The sequence below is a fragment of the Macaca nemestrina genome, chromosome 4, assembly GCF_043159975.1.
Source record: "Macaca nemestrina isolate mMacNem1 chromosome 4, mMacNem.hap1, whole genome shotgun sequence".
NCBI lineage: Eukaryota > Metazoa > Chordata > Mammalia > Primates > Cercopithecidae > Macaca > Macaca nemestrina.
In genome coordinates this window covers 187,371,864-187,393,107 of record NC_092128.1, presented here as the reverse complement: position 1 = coordinate 187,393,107, position 21,244 = coordinate 187,371,864, and the positions used below count along the sequence as shown (strand labels likewise).

Sequence of the window (21,244 nt, the reverse complement as noted above, 5' to 3'; positions counted from 1 at the left end):
CTAGATGCCTTATTTTGTGGTGAAACTGAAGCCGGCTTCTGATGTGAGCCTTGGAGCAGCCAGACAGGATCTTCCACCACTGGTACATCCAGCATGGCCGCTTGTCTTCCTCGGGTCTGGGTTTTAGAGCTCAGATCCGATTGAGGAGTAACCCTGCGGATTCACACTGACTCGGAGCCCACGGCCGTGCTTCCAGACCAGAGTATGTGATCACAGGCATCCTCGTCCTCCTCCCAGCGACGAGGGAGGAGGACGAGCTGGCACGGGCTCCATGGGAACCAAATCATAACCCGCCATTAATGGAGGTGGCTCCAGATGTCACCCTGACTGACCAAAGGAGTGAGGAGCCCAAGGCCCCATGGACTCTGCCCGCCCTTCCTGTCGCTGGACACCTGCATGATCCCTCCCTCTCCCAGGGTCCTGTCTGAGCTCCTGCTGCAGGCCGGCCCCTCAACTGCCTGCAGGGAAGCACTGGGATGAGGCCCCTCTGCTGTCTGAACTGGCCACAGCCCTGAGGCTGCTGCACACACAGGCACCGGCCTGGCCTGCATGTCCGTAAGATGCTTGCGTGTGCATGGCTCCAACCTCCATTTCCTCATCTCGAGATGTGGGGCTAACACTGACACTTCAGCAGGTGGGTTCCCGGTGGGGAAAGGTTCCAGGGGAGCCGCTTATCAGACCCCACAAACTGAGCTGTCCCCAAGCACAGATGCACCCTTTGCAAATTCAGGCGAGACTCCTGTTTAAGACAGGACACAGCAAATTTGTTTGCAACAAGAAACAACTTCCGCTTGTAGGAGAATATCTGTGAACCAGCAGGTCCTGCAGGCCCCTCCTGGAGTGACCTCACGGCTGCTGACCTCCCAGCTGAGGACACAGTGCTGAGAGAAGAAGCCAGGCACAGAGGCCACAGCACTGTGATTCCATTTCTGCGCAGTGTCCAGAGTGGGAAACCAAGCTCCTGCCTCCAGCAGGTGCCAGGAGCCTGAGACTTCTTCTCTGATTGATTCAACCTCTTAAAAGTGTACTTTTGTACCCCAGTGTGCATAGCACCATTATTCACAGTAGCCACATGGAGGAAATTCCCCAAGTGTCCGTCAGCGCATGGATAAACACAACGTGTGCATTCACACAGAGGAGTGAAAAAGGAAGGAGACTCGGCCTTAAAAAGGAAGGAGATTCTGACACGCACTACAACACGGATGAACCTTGAGTCACTGGAGTCTCAGCTAAGGCACAAAAGGACAAATACCGTGTGATTCCATTTATATGAGGTCCCTAGAGTGGTCAAATTCATAAAGACAGAAAGTGGCGTGGTGGGTGCCGGGGCTGGGGAGGGGGTGGGGGGCGACGTTTACTGGGTGCAGAGCCTCAGTTTTGCAGGATGAAAGCGTTCTGGAGGTGGATGGTGCTGGCGGCCACACAGCAATGTGAACGTGCTTAATGCCTGTGATCTGTGCACTTAAAGATGGTTGAGGTGGGAAATGTTATGTTATATATATTTTACCACAATTTAAAACTTGAGGCTAGACATGGTGGCTCATACCTGTAATCCCAGCACTTTGGGAGGCCGAGGTGGGCCTGACTTGAGGTCAGGAGTTCAAGACCGGCCTGGCCAACATGGTGAAACCCCATCTCTACTAAAAATACAAAACTTAGCCAGGTGTGGTGCCGCACACTTGTAATCCCAGCTACTGGGGAGGCTGAGGCAGGAGAATCGCTTGAATCTGGGAGGTGGAGGTTGCCGTGAGCTGAGATCTCGCCACTGCACTCCAGCCTGGGTGACAGAGTGAGGCTCCATCTCAAAAATAAATAAAATAATAAAATAAAATAAAATAAAATTTGAAATGTTTTTTAAGCAAACAACTAATTTACATTTTCCTGGAATACACCAACACATATGTGACTGTGAGAAAGTCATTCCCCACCTTGGCCCCGGCTCCTCCTCCGTGAATTTTGGAGGTGGCTTCGGGCCAACCCCCCAGTTCCGGCGATGTCTGTTGTGTCCTAATATCCGCTCACTTGTTCCTGCAGCGCTCTGGACTGGGAGTTTTTCTCGGTGGGAGAAGATTACTTCCTGGTCGTCGCTAACTCCTTTGATGGGCGCAGCTTCTCAGTGAACAGTATTATTTACAGGTAATGAGCTGCCGAGGCCGGCTTCCCCCCAGCGCCTTGCTTCCCCTTGTGGGCTCACCGAGGCCGGCTTCCCCCCAGCGCCTTCCTTCCCCTTGTGGGCTCACCGAGGCCGGCTTCCCCCCAGCGCCTTCCTTCCCCTTGTGGGCTCACTGAGGCCGGCTTCCCCCCAGCGCCTTGCTTCCCCTTGGGGGGCTCACCTCTTCTCGCAGGTGCCATTGGCTCACAGCGAGTCCCAAGTCAGGTGTCATTTCCCGAGACTGGCTGGGCCCAGTGGACAGCCCGTTGCTGGCTGCACCTGTGTGGGGTCTGAGCGGCCCCTGCTCCAGGTGTAGCCACGACCCACGCGTGCTGGTGCTTCTGCCTTTGGATCCCGGCAGGGATGCGGCGTGTGGACATCCTAACGTGGGAGTCGTTGATATTTAATTTTTAGCTCATAGACACTGTGGTGTTCTCAACACATTTATTTCTAGGAGTTTTCCAAGTATTGTACATTTAACGAATGGGGTAGGCTTTTTTTTTTTTTTAATTTTCATTTGCAGCTGCTCATAACAATCATTTTTTGTGTCTAGCCACCAAACCAAACTATCAGTTCTAATAGCTTCTCTTAAAAAGATTCTCAGGGGACCTAGGAATATAATTACCTCTGAGAATAAAGAACATTTCCCCTTGATTTCTAGTGTTCTAATTGATTATTTAGCTTGCTTCCCTAGATAAAGCTTCCAGAACAATTTTGGATGGCGGCAGAAGCGGCAGCTGTCCTGCCTTACTCTAATTTAACAAGCACATCGGAGCATGGCCATTCGATGGGCTGTGGGCCATCCGGGTCAGGGCTGGGGTCTCCTTTGGCATCTGTGAGTGCGTGATGCAGTCCGCCACATTTACTGCTGATGTCATGATTTATAGTGAGAGATCTCCTCGCATTCTTAGACCCGATGCCACTTGGTGATGATGCAGAATTATTTAATAAGTCACTGGCTTCCAATTGCCTGTCTTTAAGCTTTTAGCATCTATAATAGGAAGTGAGATTGCTCAGTGGTTTTCTTTCAGGGACTTAGCTGTATCCAGTTTAAAATGAAGCCTAACGGTAAATACACACTGCAGGGCTTTCTAATTGCACCTGTGGACACTGCAGGGCTTTCTGACTGCACCTGTGGACTGGGATAGTCTGAAGAATAGGATTTTTCTCTCATTTCTGACAGCTGGGTTAAATTCGGTTATAAAACCATCTGGGCCTGGTAACTTTTTAATAATATCTCCTTTTTATTTATTTATTTTTTGCGGGGGAACAGGGTCTCACTCTGTGGCCCAGGCTGAAGTTCAGTGGCATAATCTCGGCTCATTGCAGGCTGAAATTCCCAGGCTCCAGCAATCGTCGCACCTCAGCCTCCCTAGTAGCTGGGACCACAGGCGTGGGCCACCGTGCCTGGCTAATTTTTTTTCTTTTTTTGAGATGGAGTCTTGCTTTGTCACCCAGGCTGGAGTGCAGTGGTGCAGTCTTGGCTCACTGCAACTCCGCCTCCTGGGTTCACGCCATTCTCCTGCCTCAGCCTCCTGAGTAGCTGGGACTACAGGCACCCGCCACCATGCCTAGCTACATTTTTGTATTTTTAGTAGAGATGGGGTTTCACCGTGTTAGCCAAGATGGTCTCAATCTCCTGACCTTGTGATCTGCCCGTCTCAGCCTCCCAAAGTGCTGGGATTACAGGCGTGAGCCACTGCGCCTGGCCCATGCCTGGCTAATTTTTGTATTTTTAGTAGAGATGGGGTTTCTCTATGTTGGCCAGGCTGTTCTCGAACTCCTGACCTCAAGTGATCTGCCCGTCTCAGCCTCCCAAAGTACTGAGATTACAGGTGTGAGCCACCCCACCTGGCCATAAATACTGTATTTGAAAGCAATGAGAAAAGGATGGGCTTTACTTGATAATTCCATATGATTTGGGAGATTAGCTTCATGTAATCTGGAAGAAAACAAAGCTTACTCCACTTCACATTGTACATAAAAATAAATGTTAAATGGATTAAAAGTCCAAATGTGAAAAAGAGAAAAGCTAAGGGAAGTTGCATAACCTCAGGGTTCTATGAAGAAGACAAGCCTGGAAGGAAAGGCACTGGGTCTGACCACCTGCATTAAAAGCTTTCTGTGGAAACAGACATCCTATTCAAAAGCAAAAGACAAACTCTTTGCCACACATATGACAGAAAACGAACCTTACAAACTAATAAGAGATGTGTTTTTAAATTTGGAAAAATGGACAAACAATATGAATAGGAATTGGCTGGGCGTGGTGGCTCACACCTGTAATCCCAGCATTTTGGGAAGTCAAGGCAGATGGATCATGAGGTCAGGAGATTGAGACCATCCTGGCTAACACAGTGAAACCCTGTCTCTACTAAAAATACAAAAAATTAGCCGGGCATGGTGGCGGGCGCCTGTTGTCCCAGCTACTCGGGGAGGCTGAAGCAGGAGAATGGCGTGAACCCGGGAGGCGGAGCTTGCAGTGAGCCGAGATAGCTCCGCTGCACTCCAGCCTGGGAGACACAGCGAGACTCTGTCTCAAAAAAAAGAAAGAAAAAAGATATGAATAGGAATTTTTAGAAGAATAAACATTGTAAGTGATTTGTCCTCAAAGCAAAACCCTGACAGGTTCTCCCCCATTTGTTTGGAGGCATTTTAAAGATGGGTAGTGGAGTGGGTGGGGGATCCTGGGGGATCCCACCCTGCTCTTTCCCATGAGAACAGGAGCCACCACGGCTTCTCCAGAAAGCAGTATGGAATAATTTATTTTCATACTTTGATATTTAATATTTAATTAAATTTAAACAACTCGTGCCCTTTGATGTCGGCGCCCTGCCTTGGGGACTCCATGCCTCGGAAATGGAAGCCCCTGGGATAAACGAGTCCTTTTGAAGGCAAACCCTGGCGACCAGCGGCTGCCCAGAGCGAGAATGAGGGCCTGGGGCAGCCCCTGACGTGGGGCTGCAGAGCAGCGGGCAGAGAGCTGGGCTCCTGTGTCTGAGGACAGAGGGGCTCCCGCCTGCACGGTGGCCTGCGTGTGTTTGAGGGGGACCTGGGGAAAGTCACGTACCTCACGATTGAGGCCAGGCCGACCCTCAGAACTACACGTGTGGGAGTCCCTGGGGGCAGGATCTTGGGTGGATAGGAGGTAGCGCTGGGATCTTGGTGAGATCTGGAATCTTTCCTCTTCTGGGCCTCAGCCTCCTGCTTTGCAAGATGAGAAGGCCCTCATGGCCCAGAATCAATCTCTCTCTCCTCGTGGCCCAGAATCAATCTCTCCACGCCGTGCCAGTGGGGGATGGAAGAGGCCTGGATGTGACCCAGAGCTGCTGGGTCCCCGACAGCGCGGGTGGGAGCCCGGGAAGAAGAGCCACCCCGCAGAGCCCAGGCTGACCTGGCTGCCGCTGTCTGTCCCGCAGGTGGCAGGGCTACGAGGGCTTCGTGGCGGTGCACAGCCTCCCCACCGTCGGCTGCAGGGACTGGGAGGCCTTCAGCACCACGGCCGGCGCCTACCTCATCTACTCCAGCGCCAAGGAGCCCCTCTCCAGGGTCCTGCGGCTGAGGACGCGCTGAGGCCGCGGCTGTCCAGGAGCAACTGGGGTGGCCAGGCGAGGTGGGACCCCAGCACCTCCCCCCAAGTGGCCCTGGACATCCAGGTGGGCCGAGCCTAGGGCAGCCCAGGCCTGGGCATCAGGCAGGGTGCAGGTGGGGCCATCTGCAGCCCTAGTTCGGGCAGGGACGTCCATCCACCTCTGGGTCCTTCTGAGCCACAGCCCCAGTGACAGTCCGGGTCTTACAGGTGGAGGCCCAGAGCCCCTGCCAGCATTCGCCCATCTGAATGTCAAGCAGGGATTTCACTGTCAAGGAACCGTTTCTATAAATTTTTACCTCAAACAACAGGACCTCGGTTTGTGTCCCCACTCCTGCAGAGTGCGCCCGGCCGCCTGAGCCAGTGTGGTGCCGTCCCACCATTGCCGCCACCTATTTATTGTGTTTTATCTGAAGGGAACTGTATTTATATTGCTGTTCACAAAAGCACAGGTGCTACTCTCTCGGCAGTGGGTGGGCACAGCCCCTCACCACGGACACCTCCCTGTACAGGGAGAGGCGTCCCTCCCAGCCTCAGTTTACCCATAAATGCACTGGGGCGAGGTCAGAAATCACAAGCCTGGGCATGGCCTGTGTCACACCCTCCCCACGGCCCCACCGACAGGGACCTCAGCTCCTGGGCCCGGGATGTTTTCCCCATTCAGCAGCATTTTAACCACATGTCCTCCAGCTGACTGGGACTCAGGCTGCGTGCCTCCGTCTCTCTGTGTGCTGGCTGTCCTAGCGCCCTGGTAACAGCATCCTCTGCCGGCTCTCCTGTGGTCATCTCGTCTCTGCAGCCAGGAGAGCTGCTTGTCCATCTGTCACAGGCAGCGAGGATGAGAGGGGTTGATGGGCGCAAGGCCCCGGGGCTCCTCCCTCTTAACCTATGTGGAGGCCAGAGAAACCCCTCCCCCATGAGAAGAGGCTCAGATCGCAGCCCCCGGGGCCATGCAGCCCAGACCAGACCTGCCAGGGTCTTGCAGGAACTGTACTCCTGCTTCTGCGACACAAATCGGAACAGCAACGGTCCTGAGAGGGTTTACAATTTGCTTTTTCCGCCAATCAGAACTGTGGACAAAACTTCCTGTTTTCTACACCGCAGCTGTCTGTTCACCTTCAGCTCAGAGAGCACTCCTGACCTTTCATAATGAAATGGAAGCCTCCCCTTGTCTGGCAAATAATAAACTCAGGGTCTACTTTACCCGGCTTTGGGACCTTCGTGTTTTCCCGGGGCTCGCTGTTTTCCAGCCATCGCTGTGGCCAGTGGAGAGCCACTCCCCTCTGGGGCAGTCTCCGAGAGCCTCCTTCCCCTCCGTCCGGCCAGCAAGGCTTTCCCAAGTGTCCTGGGCAGGGGTTCGGACTCTGCTTTCCACCAAGTCATTCAGGGGCTCCTGATCACACACGATTGGCCTCACTGGGTCAGCACTTGTGAAAGGAAGATAAAAACTCGAGACCACAATTCACTCAACCAAGAAGAAGAAGTTAAGCTGCAAGCTGAGTCCTGCAAGAAGCTGCCTTTCCCTTTGCCCCTGAGCAGACAGCGACAGACGAGAGGGTCAGCATCTCCACCGGTGACTGCTCTGTGTGCACCTTACCTCATGGAAAGTAACGATTTACTGAGCACGAGATAAACAGGTAACTGACCGTTCCCACCTGCTCCTTTTCTCCTGCAGCGTGGGGCAATCAGTCATGTGACCATACCCTCCTCCCTCTGTCCCCTCCAGCCAGCTTTTGCCCTTGACTGAAGGCCTCAACATCATCTTGGGAGAGAGGCACAGACCTGTCTCCTGGGTGCGTCCTTAGCCTTGACAAATAAACTTCTCCATTGATTGAGGCCTGTCTCCGGTACGTTTTTGGTTTGCAGACTCATCCATGTGCTTTTCCAGCTGGGCCTTGCTCTTCTCTTGTTTGGCTGAGTAATTCGTTTCTGTTTATGTGAGGCTGATGGTGCCACAGCTGTTCCAACTCCCATCCCTCAGCCAGATCCCCTCATTCCCCAAACTGTTCTAGATTTGGCATTATTTTGGAAATCAGAGCCTGGCTTGAGTAGCTGGAAATCTAAGAACTTCTGGGTAAGTTACCAGACACTCAGTATTTGGAGCGCAAAACTGAAAGTGGGTGAGCCGGTCTCAGTCAGCTTCGAGGGGTATGATGCCGAGGCTGAGGATCTGCCCGGGAGAAAGCAACACCAGTCACAGCAGGACCTGTGCCCGGGCCTTTTCCACAGAGCGTTTTGAGGTGCTGAGTATTTAAAAGAGGAAGAGAGGAGAGGGCAGGAGGGGAAGGGGAGAGAGAAAAGCGTGGGTAGGCGATGAGGCGAGTGGTCAGGTTCCTGCGAGGCTTTTATTAGCGCTCACTGAGTGCACATTACAAGTGAACGGGTGTGGGGGAAGAGCCCTTTATACACTCACCTGGCCCTCAGCAAACCTGCATCTTCCATCAGGTAGAGTGGACACAGAGCAGAAGGAAAAGCCAAGCCTGAGTTTGTCTCGAGCATTTAACCAGAAGTCATGGCTGGAGACACAAAAGCCCCTCCTTGCCTATGTAATTTTGTTCTTTCACTGCTTTAAACAAGCAAGAGGTGGTTTATATTCCTTTAGCGGCTGGTGGTGTTGACTTTGTGTTCCTGAACAAAAATAAAAGCAAGTCCTAGTCTTGCTTTTGTCCCACACTCGCGAGGATCAGCTGTTCATCGACACTGCCAGGGTGCGGGAGGCCCCTGGGGAGACACATGGCCGGCCGTCTTGCAAGCTGTCTGTTCAGAAACAGACCGGTTCTCCTGAAAGGCAGGTTTTTGCGTGGCGCCATTTCCAAGTTTTCCCTTTCCCTTTGGAATAGTGAGCTTGGCATCTCAGGATTCTGATTTCCTTTCCCGGGAGGGAGCAGCTCCAGGCGTGGGCTGGCCACTGGCCTTCCATGCCCCCTCTTGGATGGAATCAGTGGGCCTTGTGCGCCTGCCCACCTCCCCAGTCTTCCCCTGGGGTTGGGAAGAGCGCTTTTCTGTCTATTAGCCGTGATTTCAAGCCAACGCTGGAAAAGCTCTGATTCCCTGGATCGTGGGGAAGGCCCTCTCTGGGCACCCCAGCCGCACATAGTTCGACCACCTCTCCCAGCCCTGGGAAGCGACTCCGGCGTGCTCTCCTGAAAACCTTCTTCCACTGCAAGTGCAGTCAGTGGGTTTTGTCTTGTGTAACTGGAATCAGAACCTTTTGAATCCTACCTGCAAATTTATGCAAACGATATGCAAAACCTTGTGACAAACATTGGCAAAGGAAGACCTTTTGCAGGTGAAGCACAGCTGCCACCTAATGGCTCTCAGGGGTGGTTTGGGGCAGCGGCGCAGGTGAGAACTGAAGCTTGGTAGGAGTCTGCAGTGGTGGTAGGAGGTGTTGGGGTCCTTCCTCCTCCCCTGCCCCCCAGTGTGGGAGTAGCCAGTGAAAGTGCAGAGTCAGGGGCTCCCTGTCTCTTCTTCACTGTGGAGGCATCGTCAGAGCTGGGGAGAGGGCAGGATCCCTTAGCCTCCCTTCAGGCCGTTCCTGATGCCACATCTGGTGTGAGAATGAGTTTGAGAAGCCCCCAGGCCCCCGACCTCCCTGTGCTGTCACACTCACTTCAAACTATGCTGTGTTAGCATTACCTTGACATTACAGCATTGCGATTGTCCCCCGGGAGGTTAAGCTTTGTGGATCTTAGTTTTCTGTGATCCTTCTCTATCATGGAACCATCGAAACTCTACATCTTAACATCGGAAGGTTCTTTCACGATCATCTGGTCCAATCCCTTTGGCGGCCAACACACGAAGAAGTGGCTGACCCTGGTTCAGCCCCAAACCGGGGCCCTAAATCAGTCACCTCCTCTCCAGGTGACACTACTCACCGGATGGAAGGCCTCACAATCTGGGTACCACTTGAGATATGGTGGGAGCAAAAAATAGTTGTGTTATTTTAAAGGGTCAAGAGTGACTTTGTAAATCCATGCCCCTGTCATTCCTAGAAAGCGATGTGGCTTATGGGCACCACCAGCTTCTCTGTGCTTTACGAACAGCTGGGCAGTTGGGCAGGCCGCATTGGTTGCTCTTAGGCTTGTAAATAACCTCTGGGCTGTCCAGAGCTGTCACGAACTGTCCCGAGTTCTATCCTGTGGCTGTTCGTAGGCAATGATGAAGTTGGGTTGTGGGGAGGAAGAGAAAGAAGGGAATGGTGGAATGGGCTGTGGGGCCAATGAGAGCAGCATTTACTGAGCACTAACTCTATTCCTGCCATTATGCTGAGTGTCACCCAACATTAGCCCTATTTTACAGTTTGAGGAAATTGAGGTTCAGAGAGGTTAAGTAATTTCCCCAAAGTGTCACAGCTAATAAGGAAGAAGACTGAGGTTTCACACTTGAGGCTTTCTGATTTCCGAGCTCAAGCTCGTCCCTACTGTGCTCGCGGGGCGACGGTGGGGAGAGAGCCAGGTTTCCAGGAAACTTCTAAATGGCTATGCAAACGTTGACCTTCTTACTTCCTGCTACTTGGATGACCGGCTTCGATGGGATTTTTAGCATCACAGTGGAAGAGGGGCCAGCAGAAGAGCAGGGCCAATTGCTGCATTGGTCAGGATGTGCCTCATCTTGCCCACGTCTTCCCGGAGCTGACACACAGGAATTTTTCCAGCAGGCCTAGCCTGAGGGTGCTGGGGCTTTAATTTTGTGCTGGTGCAGGCAGTTTTCAGGCTCAGATAAAATTTCCTTTAGCTGTTTGTTTATCCTCCCAGCAAGCATTCTGTAGACACCTCTTCTGTCAGTTCTTGAACCAATAGGCATGGTCCCTGACCCAACAAATGGAGCTCCGATTCGGGGATGCAAAACCTGATTCCAGCAAAGCCTCCTGCAGCTTCTCTGGGGCAGTTTTCACAGCTCTTTTATCTTCTCCACTTCTCCATTGTTGCTTTACCAACGGGGCCTCTGCCACCAGGGAGCGGGGAGGACATGGAAAAGGGGCTGTGCGGCACTTGGTTGTGGGAAGGATGTGGAAGCCAGGGGCTAACCAGAAGTTTCGGCATGATCTGCGAATCTTCCCCTCTCTCCCATCCCTGTGGTGCCGTTTCGTTAGACACTGAAGCTGGGCTCATGATCTAAGGGCCACGGTTCACTTAAAATTCCATCCCAGGCCTGGTGCGGTGGCTCACGCCTGTAATCCCCACAATTTGGGAGGCCGAAGCAGAGAATCACCTGAGGTCAGAGTTCGAGACCAGCCTGACCAACATGGTGAAACCCTCTCTCTACTAAAAATACAAAAATCAGCCAGGCGTGGTGGTGCATGTCTGTAATCCCAGCTACTTGGGAGGATGAGGCAGGAGAGTTGCTTGAACCTGGGAGGTTGAGGCTGCAGTGAGTTGAGATCCTGCCATTGCACTCCAGCCTGGGTGACAGAGTGAGTCCCTGTCTCAAAAAACAAAAAAACAAAAAAACAAAAAAAACACAAAAAAACAAAACTCCATCCCAGCATCCTCAGCTGGAATAACTGCCACTGGCTGCCCCAACGGAATTAACAGACGCTGCCACCAGCCCTCCTGACCTCATTGGACAGAACCGCATCCTCAGCAGACACGAGCTCCTCCATCCTGAGACAGCCATGCCCCTGTCTTGGAGTGGGAAGTCCTCTCATGCGGAGTCTGAGCTTCAGACAGGGAAGGACAGGGGCCCTTCCTGTATTCCCATCAGTATCCACCTAAAAGGAAGAGGCTGAGGCATGAAGTCTAACTTCAAAAGTTGACTTGAGCCAGGGTGAGGACAGCAGCCCAGAGGACTCACACCCACGTACGCCTGGCCGTGAGCTTCCTGGCCGTGAGCTTCCTGGCCGTGAGCTTCCTGGCCGTGAGCTTTCTTTCTTTGGCCTTCGTTACAGGCAGGTTTTTAAAGGCAAAAGAGGGGAACATGGAGCAGGCCGACACAAAGCTGCTTGTTGGGAATCTCGCCGGCTCACAGAAATAACACTGCTGAGCTGTGTGGTGCAGGTTGCAGCATCCGGTGGGCATGATTTGTTGGTTAGCGGCTCCTGGTGGTCATGACACACAGCTCCTGAAGATGAACACACAGCTCAGAGGGCGTAGGACGGGACTCCTGTCCCCTCTCCACGTCTCTCTGTGCCCAATCATGTAAAAGGACTTGTGTTCCTCACAGAACAGTTCTTTTCTCATCAGGAACCCCATTTTCTGCTTTCTTTGAGTGTCAGGATGGGGGTCCCCTGGAGAGCTGCTTGAAGAGGCAGGAGAGTCTCAGGAGGGGAACCTAAAGCACTTAGGCAGGTGCAGCAGCTCGCATCTACAACCAGCCTTACAGAGCACGTCACTGGGGCTGAGAGTGGGAGGAACCAGTTCCAGTCCCACACGTGTATTCCCCAGACAGACCTGGCAGGTCCCATCCCCAGAGATTGGGGGGCATAACTGCAAGCAGAAGGAAAAGCCATGGAAAGCATTCATCCCTGCACAAGCTCAGGGCTCACCCTTGGGAGATGCTGAGCGGCAGAAGTGCCTGGAAAATGTGTGCAGAAAGAGTGAAAGGAGCAGAGGGTTCCAGGTTTGGCGCTGGTAGAATCAGAGGATGATCTGGGGGGATGGAGACATAGACCCAAATGGTAACGGGTTCAAAAAGTGAGACTTGAAGACGGAAGTAATGACGTGACCCTGAGAGTTTCTTTCTAGTTCCTGGCTTCAGGCGTAGGGTTGTGGTTGATGGGTGGGTGCGTACACACAGGCAGACACATGTCCTGTTGGGAACGGGTGCTTGGTGTTGCAAAAATCAACACTGAGACAAAGGATCTCTCAGCAAGGCTAGTTTACTTTCTGCAGAAAGGGTGCCGCTCGCTAGCAGTCTTGCCATGAGAGCACACACAAACAAAAGAGACAGAGTCATTTATAACCTGACGCGTCCACCCTCCTGCTGTGTCTGGTTTCCATCGGCTGGAATGGGACCTCACATCTGTACTAGACCCTATTGGCTAGCAACTTAGAACTTCCCAAAAGAGGCAAAGGCAGAGGAGAACAAAGGAAGAGAGGAAGTAACTTGTGGAATGCTGAGAGAAGCAAAAACACTTCCAAATAAGGAAGAGGCTATGACCTAATGCTTGCTTGGACCGGTTCAGGCATGCCAGGGCAAATACCTAGGCTAAAATGTGGGAGCTAAGAACAGAGTATATTGATTTCTTTATTACAGCTAGTAGAATTTAAGATTAGCACAGGTCTTTGAGTAAATTTTGCTTCTAAGAGAGGTTACTCTCTATTCTGAATTAGACTGGGAGAAAAATCCCTTTGAAGAGGAACCTCTATTTCATTTCCTACATGTACCTTCTGTCTTGGACTTTGGGAAGCTGTTCTCTGGGCTGAGGACTGTCCGCTAGGTGAAAATATCAGGGAAGGTAATTGTTGCTTTTTCTGCCTATCACCAGGAAGTTGGACTTTCATAAAACTCTAGTGCAGGTTCACTACAGCCTGGAGGGACAAGCACTGGGTTTCACTTTACTCAGCCCTGCCAAACTGTGTGCTCTAGGACAAGCCATTCAACCCTTTCAGTTGTGCTATAAGAAGTATCAATACCCATCATGCAGGACTCGTTTAGGGATTAAGAGGGAGAATCACCAGGAAAAGGATGTGTGATCTGTAAAGGGCTGTCACCCCCTTGTGGTGGTGACAATGATGTGGTTAAACCCTGGACGGTGGGTGCGCATCCTTGCCTAGAGCAATGGTGTCCACAGGATCATCCTTCACAGGGAGGAGAGGTACCGACATCGTCCAATGCTTGACACAACCAGACCCACACACATTATGCACAGATAGCAACACTGAGGGTCTCAGTGACAAATGAGTGGAACATATGGGGGTGGGGCTTTCACAACCTTGACAGCAAAAGTAAGGCAAGTTATTTCTGTTCAGAAACACAAAGCCAACAGCACCAACAGCGAAAGGAATGCAAACTGCATCTTCTTGTTTAAAGCAGTAAAGGAACAAAATTACATAGGCAAGGAGGTGCTTGTGTGTCCTCAGCCATGACTTCTGGTTAAAAAGCGCACACAAACCTCAAAGACATTCAACACCCTCACTTCAATGCCTGATGGGATGCGTTTCCTTAAGAAAAAAATCCTGGGAGGCGAACAACACTCACTGGGGCCTGTTGAGAGAGGGCTGGGTCAGGGGGGCGTGGAGAACATTAGCACAAAGAGCTAATGCATGCTGGTCCTCATGCCTAGGTGACAGGTTGATTGGCGCAGCAAACCACCATGGCACACGTTTACCTATATAACCAACCTGCACATCCTGCACATGTACCCTGGAACTTAAAAATTTATATATAATAATTAAAATTTTCAAAAAGAAAAAAGAAAAAAAAAATCCTAGGGGCCAGGTGCAGAGGCTCATGCCAGTGATCCCAGCCCTTGGGAGGCTGAGGTGGGAGGATGGCTTGAGCTCAGGAGTTCAAGGTCAGTCTGGGCAACAAAGTAAGACCCTGTCTCTCAACACATGTATTTCTTTAAAAACAGAAAAAAAAAAAATCCTAAAAATAAAGCAGTGTCACATTTTCTTCTGTCTCATCTGAGCTTTCTGTTTCTATCCTGTGGAGAAAATCTCTAGACATTACCTATTACCTTTCAGTACCCGTTGGTACTTCCCAGGCATGGAGTGGGACAGGGTAACTAATTTTTCTGAGTGCATAATCATTCATTCACTCAGTGTTTATTAAGACCTACTGAAACGGGAAAGGTTCCCTTGTCCCCCTCACAGGGTGTGCGATGGGGGTGTGGCTCGCTTCCTCAGTGCCTGGCTGCCCAAACCTCTAGGCGAGCACAGACAGGTGCCCTGCTGCCCAGACCAGTAGGGGAGCACACAGACAGGCAGGCTCCAACCCCACTGCCGTGTCTAGGGGTGAATGTTTACAGCTGAAGCCCCCGTGGGTGTGTATTCCAGCGCGCTCTTCTAGTTTTGCCGTCTGTAGGCAGCTTGTGTTAACCAGGTCAATGAGGCCCTCTACTTGTGGAAAGGACAGAGGGGTGTCTGTATCCCGGGGTCCTTGCCTTCGTGTACCAGAAGAATCGGATCACACCTGGGCTTGGAGAATGAGTGCAAAGTGTTATTGAGTGGAAGTAGCTCTCAGCCGATGGGGGAGCCGAAGGGAAATGGTTTTCCCCTGGAGTTGGGCCGCTTAGTGGCCCCAGCTCTCCTCCGACTGCCCTAACCAAACTCTGCCTCGTCCTGTCGGTCCATGGCCTGACAGCGTGCCAGCGTCTGTGGGTGTGCTCTTCTGCTGGCATGCTCCCTTGACGTCCTCTCCGTGTCCAGCTGCTTTTCTTCTTCCCTTCCGCTGATGTGTTCCTCTCAGCCTCCAGCAGCTTCTCTGTCTGTCTTACTAGGGTCTCGGGTTTTTATAGGCCCAGGATGGCGGCATGGCAGGCCAGGGTGATGATCTTGGAAAATGCAACATTTGGGTGAGAAGGCAGAAGTGCCTGTCTTCACCTAGGTCCGTAGGGGTGGAGCCCTCGCTAGGGACCACACCCTCCTCTCCCCAGCACCTCCCTTCTGTATCACTTAAAGAGACCACACTCTTCCCTTCCCCACACTCCCGTATCATTTCCCCTCTCTGAAGATGTACATCTAATTGCTGTTAGAATATGGATGATGACCAGTCGTAGCTGCTTCCTGCTGACAGGGGACGTTGTTTGGGGGAAAACGGCAGTCAGATTCCTCCCAGAGGTTTGTCTGAGGGTTCCTAGCAAAGGGGAGTCATTATCTGAGGCTCTGGTTGCCTGATCACATGGAGTTTGATGGCTTCTAGGCATGAGAGAGAAAAAAAGCCAGGTTTTATAAGGTTAAGTATGCATGGGTTAAACATGTGTGTTATACAAAGAAATAATTTACTGCCAAAGATCACAAAGATAAGAAGTGAAATATACTAACACCAAAGTTGTAGCCCGAGCTGTTTCACCCTGGTGCCAGAAATTGAACCTCGTTCAAGAGCAGATAAACTTTAGAATGAGGTAACTATTCTTGCCATATCTTTAGCAGTTAACAGGTGCATCCTGGGAATTCTGGGGTTTGTGGGCTTACACGGTGGTCACTGAAGCTTTTGTCCCTTTCCTGTGTCTCCTCTCACTTTCCTGGGCCTCCATCTCTATTATAAAAGACTGAGGTGGCCATTTTTAGGAGGTCCTCTGATGTACTATCTGGTCCCAGGCCCAGTTTTTGCAACTTCCTCCTGATGTCAGGAGCCGCCTGAGTAATAAAGTTATGCTTTGGGATTCGCTGTCCCTCAACTGAACCAGCAGAGAGAGAGCTGAGCTTTACCAAGGCCTCTCTTAGCCTTTCCTAGAAGGTGCCTGGATTTTCATCAAATTCCTGGTCCATCATGGACAACTTGGTCTTAGTGTTACGTAAGCCTTCCGTTACGTACACCTGAAAGTGTCTCCTCCTCCAGGCTTCCGTCTCATGACTGGGGTCCTATTTATGGTCATTCACTGGTACTGCTTCTCTTCCGGTTGGATAATATTTGCCCCCTTTCCTGATGCTACATGTGAGGCAAAGCTCATCCCCAAATCTCTCTGCTGCTTGTGGAGCGGCCTGTTTTTCAGTATCCATCACAGTCTGATTCAAAAGTAACATGACGTCTCTCCAGGAGAGTTCAGATGTTTGGGTGAAATTCTGGAAAGCCTCTATGTGCCTGTCAGGGTCATCTGAAAACTTGCCCAGATCCCCCTTAATTTGCTTTAAGTCCTGTAAGAAGAAGGGGACTTGGACCTTACTGGGCCCAGATTCACCAGGCATCTGTTGGAGGAGCACGAGTGAGACTGCGGCTTGTTTAGAGCGAGAAGTTCTAGGAGGGGCCAAGTGAGAGGCTGAAGCTGGACAGGGAGGTCAGGGTAGACCCAGAGGAGCAGGGCTTGAGGGAGCTGGCTTCTCTTCCAGGGGTGCCTCTAGGACTCGTATTTTTAATTCCCTGGGCTTACCCCTTGCAGCCTTCTCTGAGATGGCAAACAGGAGGGCTGGATGAATCCCACACTGTCAGCAAGGTCTGGATTGCCTTGCAAGGTATAGAAAGGCCCCTGTACATGTGGGGCCTCAGGCCATCTGTCCTCACATCTGCAGAAAAGTCTCGACTGCCCCGAATGGTATCGAAATGAATGGTTCCTTCCTAGGGCCAACCCAGTCCTTCGTAATTTGGCCAAACCTTTGTGCAGAGGGCTCCGAGGTGTTTTTGCTCCAGATTCTGAGGGTCAAAGCAGTCCCAGTGGTTCAGGGTACACTACAGAGGAGTATAAACTGGGGGTGGTGAAGAGAACCGGAAACAGGGAATAGAGGCGCCCCTCATTCCCTTCCTTCTTTCAGCGAAAACTCAGGGTGTGATGGAGAGAGAAAGCCAGCGTGATCCGTTCACTCTCCACTCCTTATCCCTGAGCCCTGGCGACCTTGGCAGGTGCCAGCCATGGGTACTAATGCGGTATGTACCCACGAAGCAGGGAAAACCTGGAGACTAGGAATGAGCCGCCCTTGCCTATGCCTCCCTTTCTCCCTGCTGTCGGCAAACCTTGAGTTCCCTGGGTCTGTTTATGCCACGAAGCATGGCCTTCTTCCGTGGGGTGGGGAATTTAGTCAGCAGGAATTGGTGCTACCCATTTACGTTGTGCCTGTTGCCTGGCTTTGGATCCCTCAGATCTGTTGTTTTTTGTTTTTTGTTTTTTTGTAAGACCTCAGCCTGAAGCTTGCAATCGAGTTTGGGACTGAAAAGATGTTTTAGGGGCTGTTTGTATCTGTTGAGTCTCAAATGTGCCCTGCCGAACTTGCAGCTCTCAGCCAGCAGGGGTCGCTCCTCTGCTAACGTCCCCGTCAGAAACAGAGTTGGGAGGGGAGCCCTCTCACCTAGAAAAGGAAAAAAGAGAAAACCAGTTTAAGGGGCACAAAGGGGGAGATTGTGGGGAACAACCCCTTGCTTAGTGCAACCGGGTCCCTCGCATTCTTCGAACTTTCCCATCCTTTCCCCAGTTGAGACCAGACTGAATTCCTTGGCCAGGGGGGGAAGGTTCCCTTGGCACACTTGACCAAGTTGCTCCCTGTAGGGTCCTGGCTGCCGCCTCGGCTTCCTCCCGCCCCCTTTGTGGCTGTTGGGCTCGGCCTTTGCCTGCTGTGGGCACACCCAGGTGCCTGAGCCGGGAAGGGAAAGAATAAGGAGCGGTGCCCAGAGCCATGTGTGCCTGTGGCTGTCGAGGTGGAGGCATACATGTCACCTCCAGGAAAAACCGGTCTGATGTGCACCTTCCGGCTGAGTCAAATGCTCATTCTACTTAGTGACATTGCCCAAGCCTGTGGCAAAACTCTTAACATTATAAAGAAGGAGATAAGAGCCATTTTTAAACCACCTGAGAGACAAAAAAAAGAGATGAAAGGAAAGCAGAGCCTCTTACCCACAGGAAAGAGAGGTGGTAGGGTTTTGGAAGAAAGGCGTTCACCTTCCGAGATCCCAGACGAGGCCCCAGTTAAAAGAGGGAAAGTTCCTTTGTCCCCCCGCAGAGTGTGCGATGGGAGTGTGGCTCACTTCTCAGTGCCCCGCAGCTCAAACCTGAGGGGAGCGTACAGACAGGCAGGCTCCGGCCCCACGCAGTGCCTAGCGGCGAATGTTCACAGCCCAAGCCGCAGTGGGCGTGCGTTCCAGGGTGCTCTTTTAGTTTGGCCTCTGTAGGCGGCTTGTGTTAACCGGGTCAACGAGTACTTGTCAAAAGGACAGAGGCCCTTCTGTATCCCGGGTTCTTGCCTGGGTGTACTGGAAGAATCAGATCACACGGGGGCTTGGAGAATGAGTGCAAAGTGTTATTGAGTGGAAGCAGCTCTCAGCCGATGCGGAAGCCAGAAGGGAGATGGTTTTCCCCTGAGTTGGGTCGCTTGGTGGTCCCAGCTCTCCTCCGACTGCCCTGGCCAAATTCTGCCTCGGCCTGCCCCTCGGTGGCCTGCCCCTGGGTGGCCTGCCCCTCGGTGGCCTGCCCCTGGGTGGCCTGCCCCTGGGTGGCCTGCCCCTCGGTGGCCTGCCCCTCGGTGGCCTGCCGGCGTGCCAGCGTCTGTGGGTGTGCTCTTCCGCCGGCATGCTCCCTTCACGTCCTCTCCGTGTCCAGCCGCTTGTCTTCTTCCACTGATGTGTTCCTCCCACCATCCAGCAGCTTCTGTCTCTGCCTTGCTAGGGTCTCGGGTTTTTATAGGCCCAGGACGGGGGCATGGCGGGCCAGGGTGGTCTTGGAAAATGCAACATTTGGGCGAGAAGGCAGAAGTGCCTGTCCTCACCTAGGTCCATGGGGGTGGAGCCCTCCCCAGGGACCAGGCGCCCCTCTACCCAGCACCCCCCTTCTGTGTCATTTAAAGGGACCACACTCTTCCCTTCCCCACACTCCCTTATCATTGCCTTGTGCAGCGCCCTTGGGTAGGTGGAGATGACGAAAATGAACCAGAGGCCCTGCCTTTAAGGGAGGTTGACACACACCCCAAGATCTGTATTTGGGTAGAAAGTGATTTGTTAAGAGAGAGATTACAGGCTTGGGATTGGTAAACTATGCCCTGGCTTGACAAACAAAAGGGGCGCCCCATGGCTCACTGAGGTGCTCAAATTTAAAACATAACCTGGTGTCCAGGGCTGGGTGAGGGAGTAGCCACGAACTCTGTGTTCTCAGACATCGTAAACGCACCTCAGGGCCCCCCTTTTCACAATGAAGCCCAATCAGTCCCCGTTGTCAGTGCCAAGATAAACCGTAGCCAGATCTGCCCCCACCCCCCTCCCCGCCCGGCACGGCCCCCCATGCCCCCCACCACTGTTTGAAAGAAACAGCTAACAAAGACTTCCGACTTGCAGCTTGGAAACCAACCCATCAGGGCGCAGCTGTGTCAACCAATCAGAACTAAGCACGTTTCAATCCTTCATTTGCCTGCATGGACCTAATGGAGGCCCCAGGGCAGGAACGTTTTGCTCGAAAACCTGAACTCCCTCTTTGCTCTTTGAACATACCTTCATTTTACACCAAAGGCCGCATCTCCCAGGCTTGTACACTGTTCACTGGAGTAGTCCCTTTCCTCCAGATTCCTTTTCAGAGACCTTTTTGTTGAGAGTTCAGAAGTAGGAGCAGTTATTTCTAGGAAATCTGTCTGCGGGCGGTAGGCTGAGCTGAGTGCCTGAAAAGGAAACAATGGGGGGTAGTACTAGTAGAGGTGGATTTACTAGCGCTAGTAGAGGTGGATTTACTAGTACTAGTAGAGGTAGATTTACTAGTACTAGTAGAGGTAAATTTACTAGCGCTGGTAGAGGTAGATTTACTACCCTTTGCAGAGGTAGATTTACTAGCACTAGTAGAGGTGGATTTACTAGCGCTAGTAGAGGTAGATTTACTAGCCTTCGCAGTGGTAGATTTACTAGCACTAGTAGAGGTGGATTTACTAGCACTAGTAGAGGTAGATTTACTAGTACTAGTAGAGGTGGATTTACTAGCGCTAGTAGAGGTAGATTTACTAGCACTAGTAGAGGTGGATTTACTAGTACTAGTAGAGGTGGATTTACTAGAGCTAGTAGAGGTAGATTTATTAGCCTTTGCAGTGGTAGATTTACTAGCACTAGTAGAAGTGGATTTACTAGTACTAGTAGAGATGGATTTACTAGCGCTAGTAGAGGTAGATTTACTAGCCTTCACAGTGGTAGATTTACTAGCACTAGTAGAAGTGGATTTAGTGCTAGTAGAGGTAGTTTTATTAGCACTAGTAGAGGTGGATTTACTAGCGCTAGTAAAAAGGTGGATTTACTAGCGCTAGTAAAAAGGTGGATTTACTAGCGCTAGTAAAAAGGTGGATTTACTAGCGCTAGTAAAAAGGTGGATTTACTAGCGCTAGTAGAGGTGGATTTACTAGCGCTAGCAGAGGTAGATTTACTAGCACTAGTAGAAGTGGATTTACTAGCACTAGTAGAGGTGGATTTACTAGCACTAGTAGAGGTAGATTTACTAGCCTTCGTAGTGGTAGATTTACTAGCACTAGTAGAGGTGGATTTACTAGCACTAGTAGAGGTGGATTTACTAGTACTAGTAGAGGTGGATTTACTAGCACTGGCAGAGGTAGATTTACTAGCCTTCACAGAGGTAGATTTACTAACACTAGTAGAGGTGGATTTACTAGTACTAGTAGAGGTGGATTTACTAGTGCTAGTAGAGGTAGATTTACTAGCCTTCGCAGAGGTAGATTTACTAGCGCTAGTAGAGGTGGACTTACTAGCGCTAGTAGAGGTGGATTTACTAGTGCTAGTAAAAAGGTAGATTACTAGTGCTAGTAGAGGTGGATTTACTAGCGCTAGTAGAGGTGGATTTACTAGTGCTAGTAGAGGTAGATTTACTAGCCTTCACAGAGGTAGATTTACTAGCACTAGTAGAGGTGGACTTACTAGCGCTAGTAGAGGTGGATTTACTAGTACTAGTAGAGATGGATTTACTAGCGCTAGTAGAGGTAGATTTATTAGCC

The 21,244-nt window shown here is 51.5% G+C and overlaps 1 protein-coding gene and 1 long non-coding RNA gene across 2 annotated transcripts in view; one reads left to right on the top strand and one right to left on the bottom strand.

Annotated features, from left to right (window-relative positions):
• The window catches only part of LOC105472520 (thrombospondin type laminin G domain and EAR repeats), a 78,490-nt gene extending 72,322 nt beyond the window's left edge, over positions 1 to 6,168 (top strand). The window contains exons 10-11 of the mRNA XM_011725861.2: positions 2,035 to 2,136; positions 5,572 to 6,168. Coding sequence (XP_011724163.2) covers positions 2,035 to 2,136; positions 5,572 to 5,725 — 256 coding nt within the window. The 3' untranslated portion in view covers positions 5,726 to 6,168. The remainder of the gene's footprint in view (positions 1 to 2,034; positions 2,137 to 5,571) is intronic.
• An 8,268-nt stretch (positions 6,169 to 14,436) lies between these two features.
• LOC105472515 (uncharacterized) lies at positions 14,437 to 19,490 on the bottom strand. The gene is made up of 2 exons (XR_981611.2): positions 18,169 to 19,490; positions 14,437 to 17,626 (listed from the first exon to the last, which is right to left on the bottom strand). It is a non-coding gene; the product is annotated as an uncharacterized lncRNA (long non-coding RNA).
• Between the last annotated feature and the right edge of the window lie 1,754 nt (positions 19,491 to 21,244).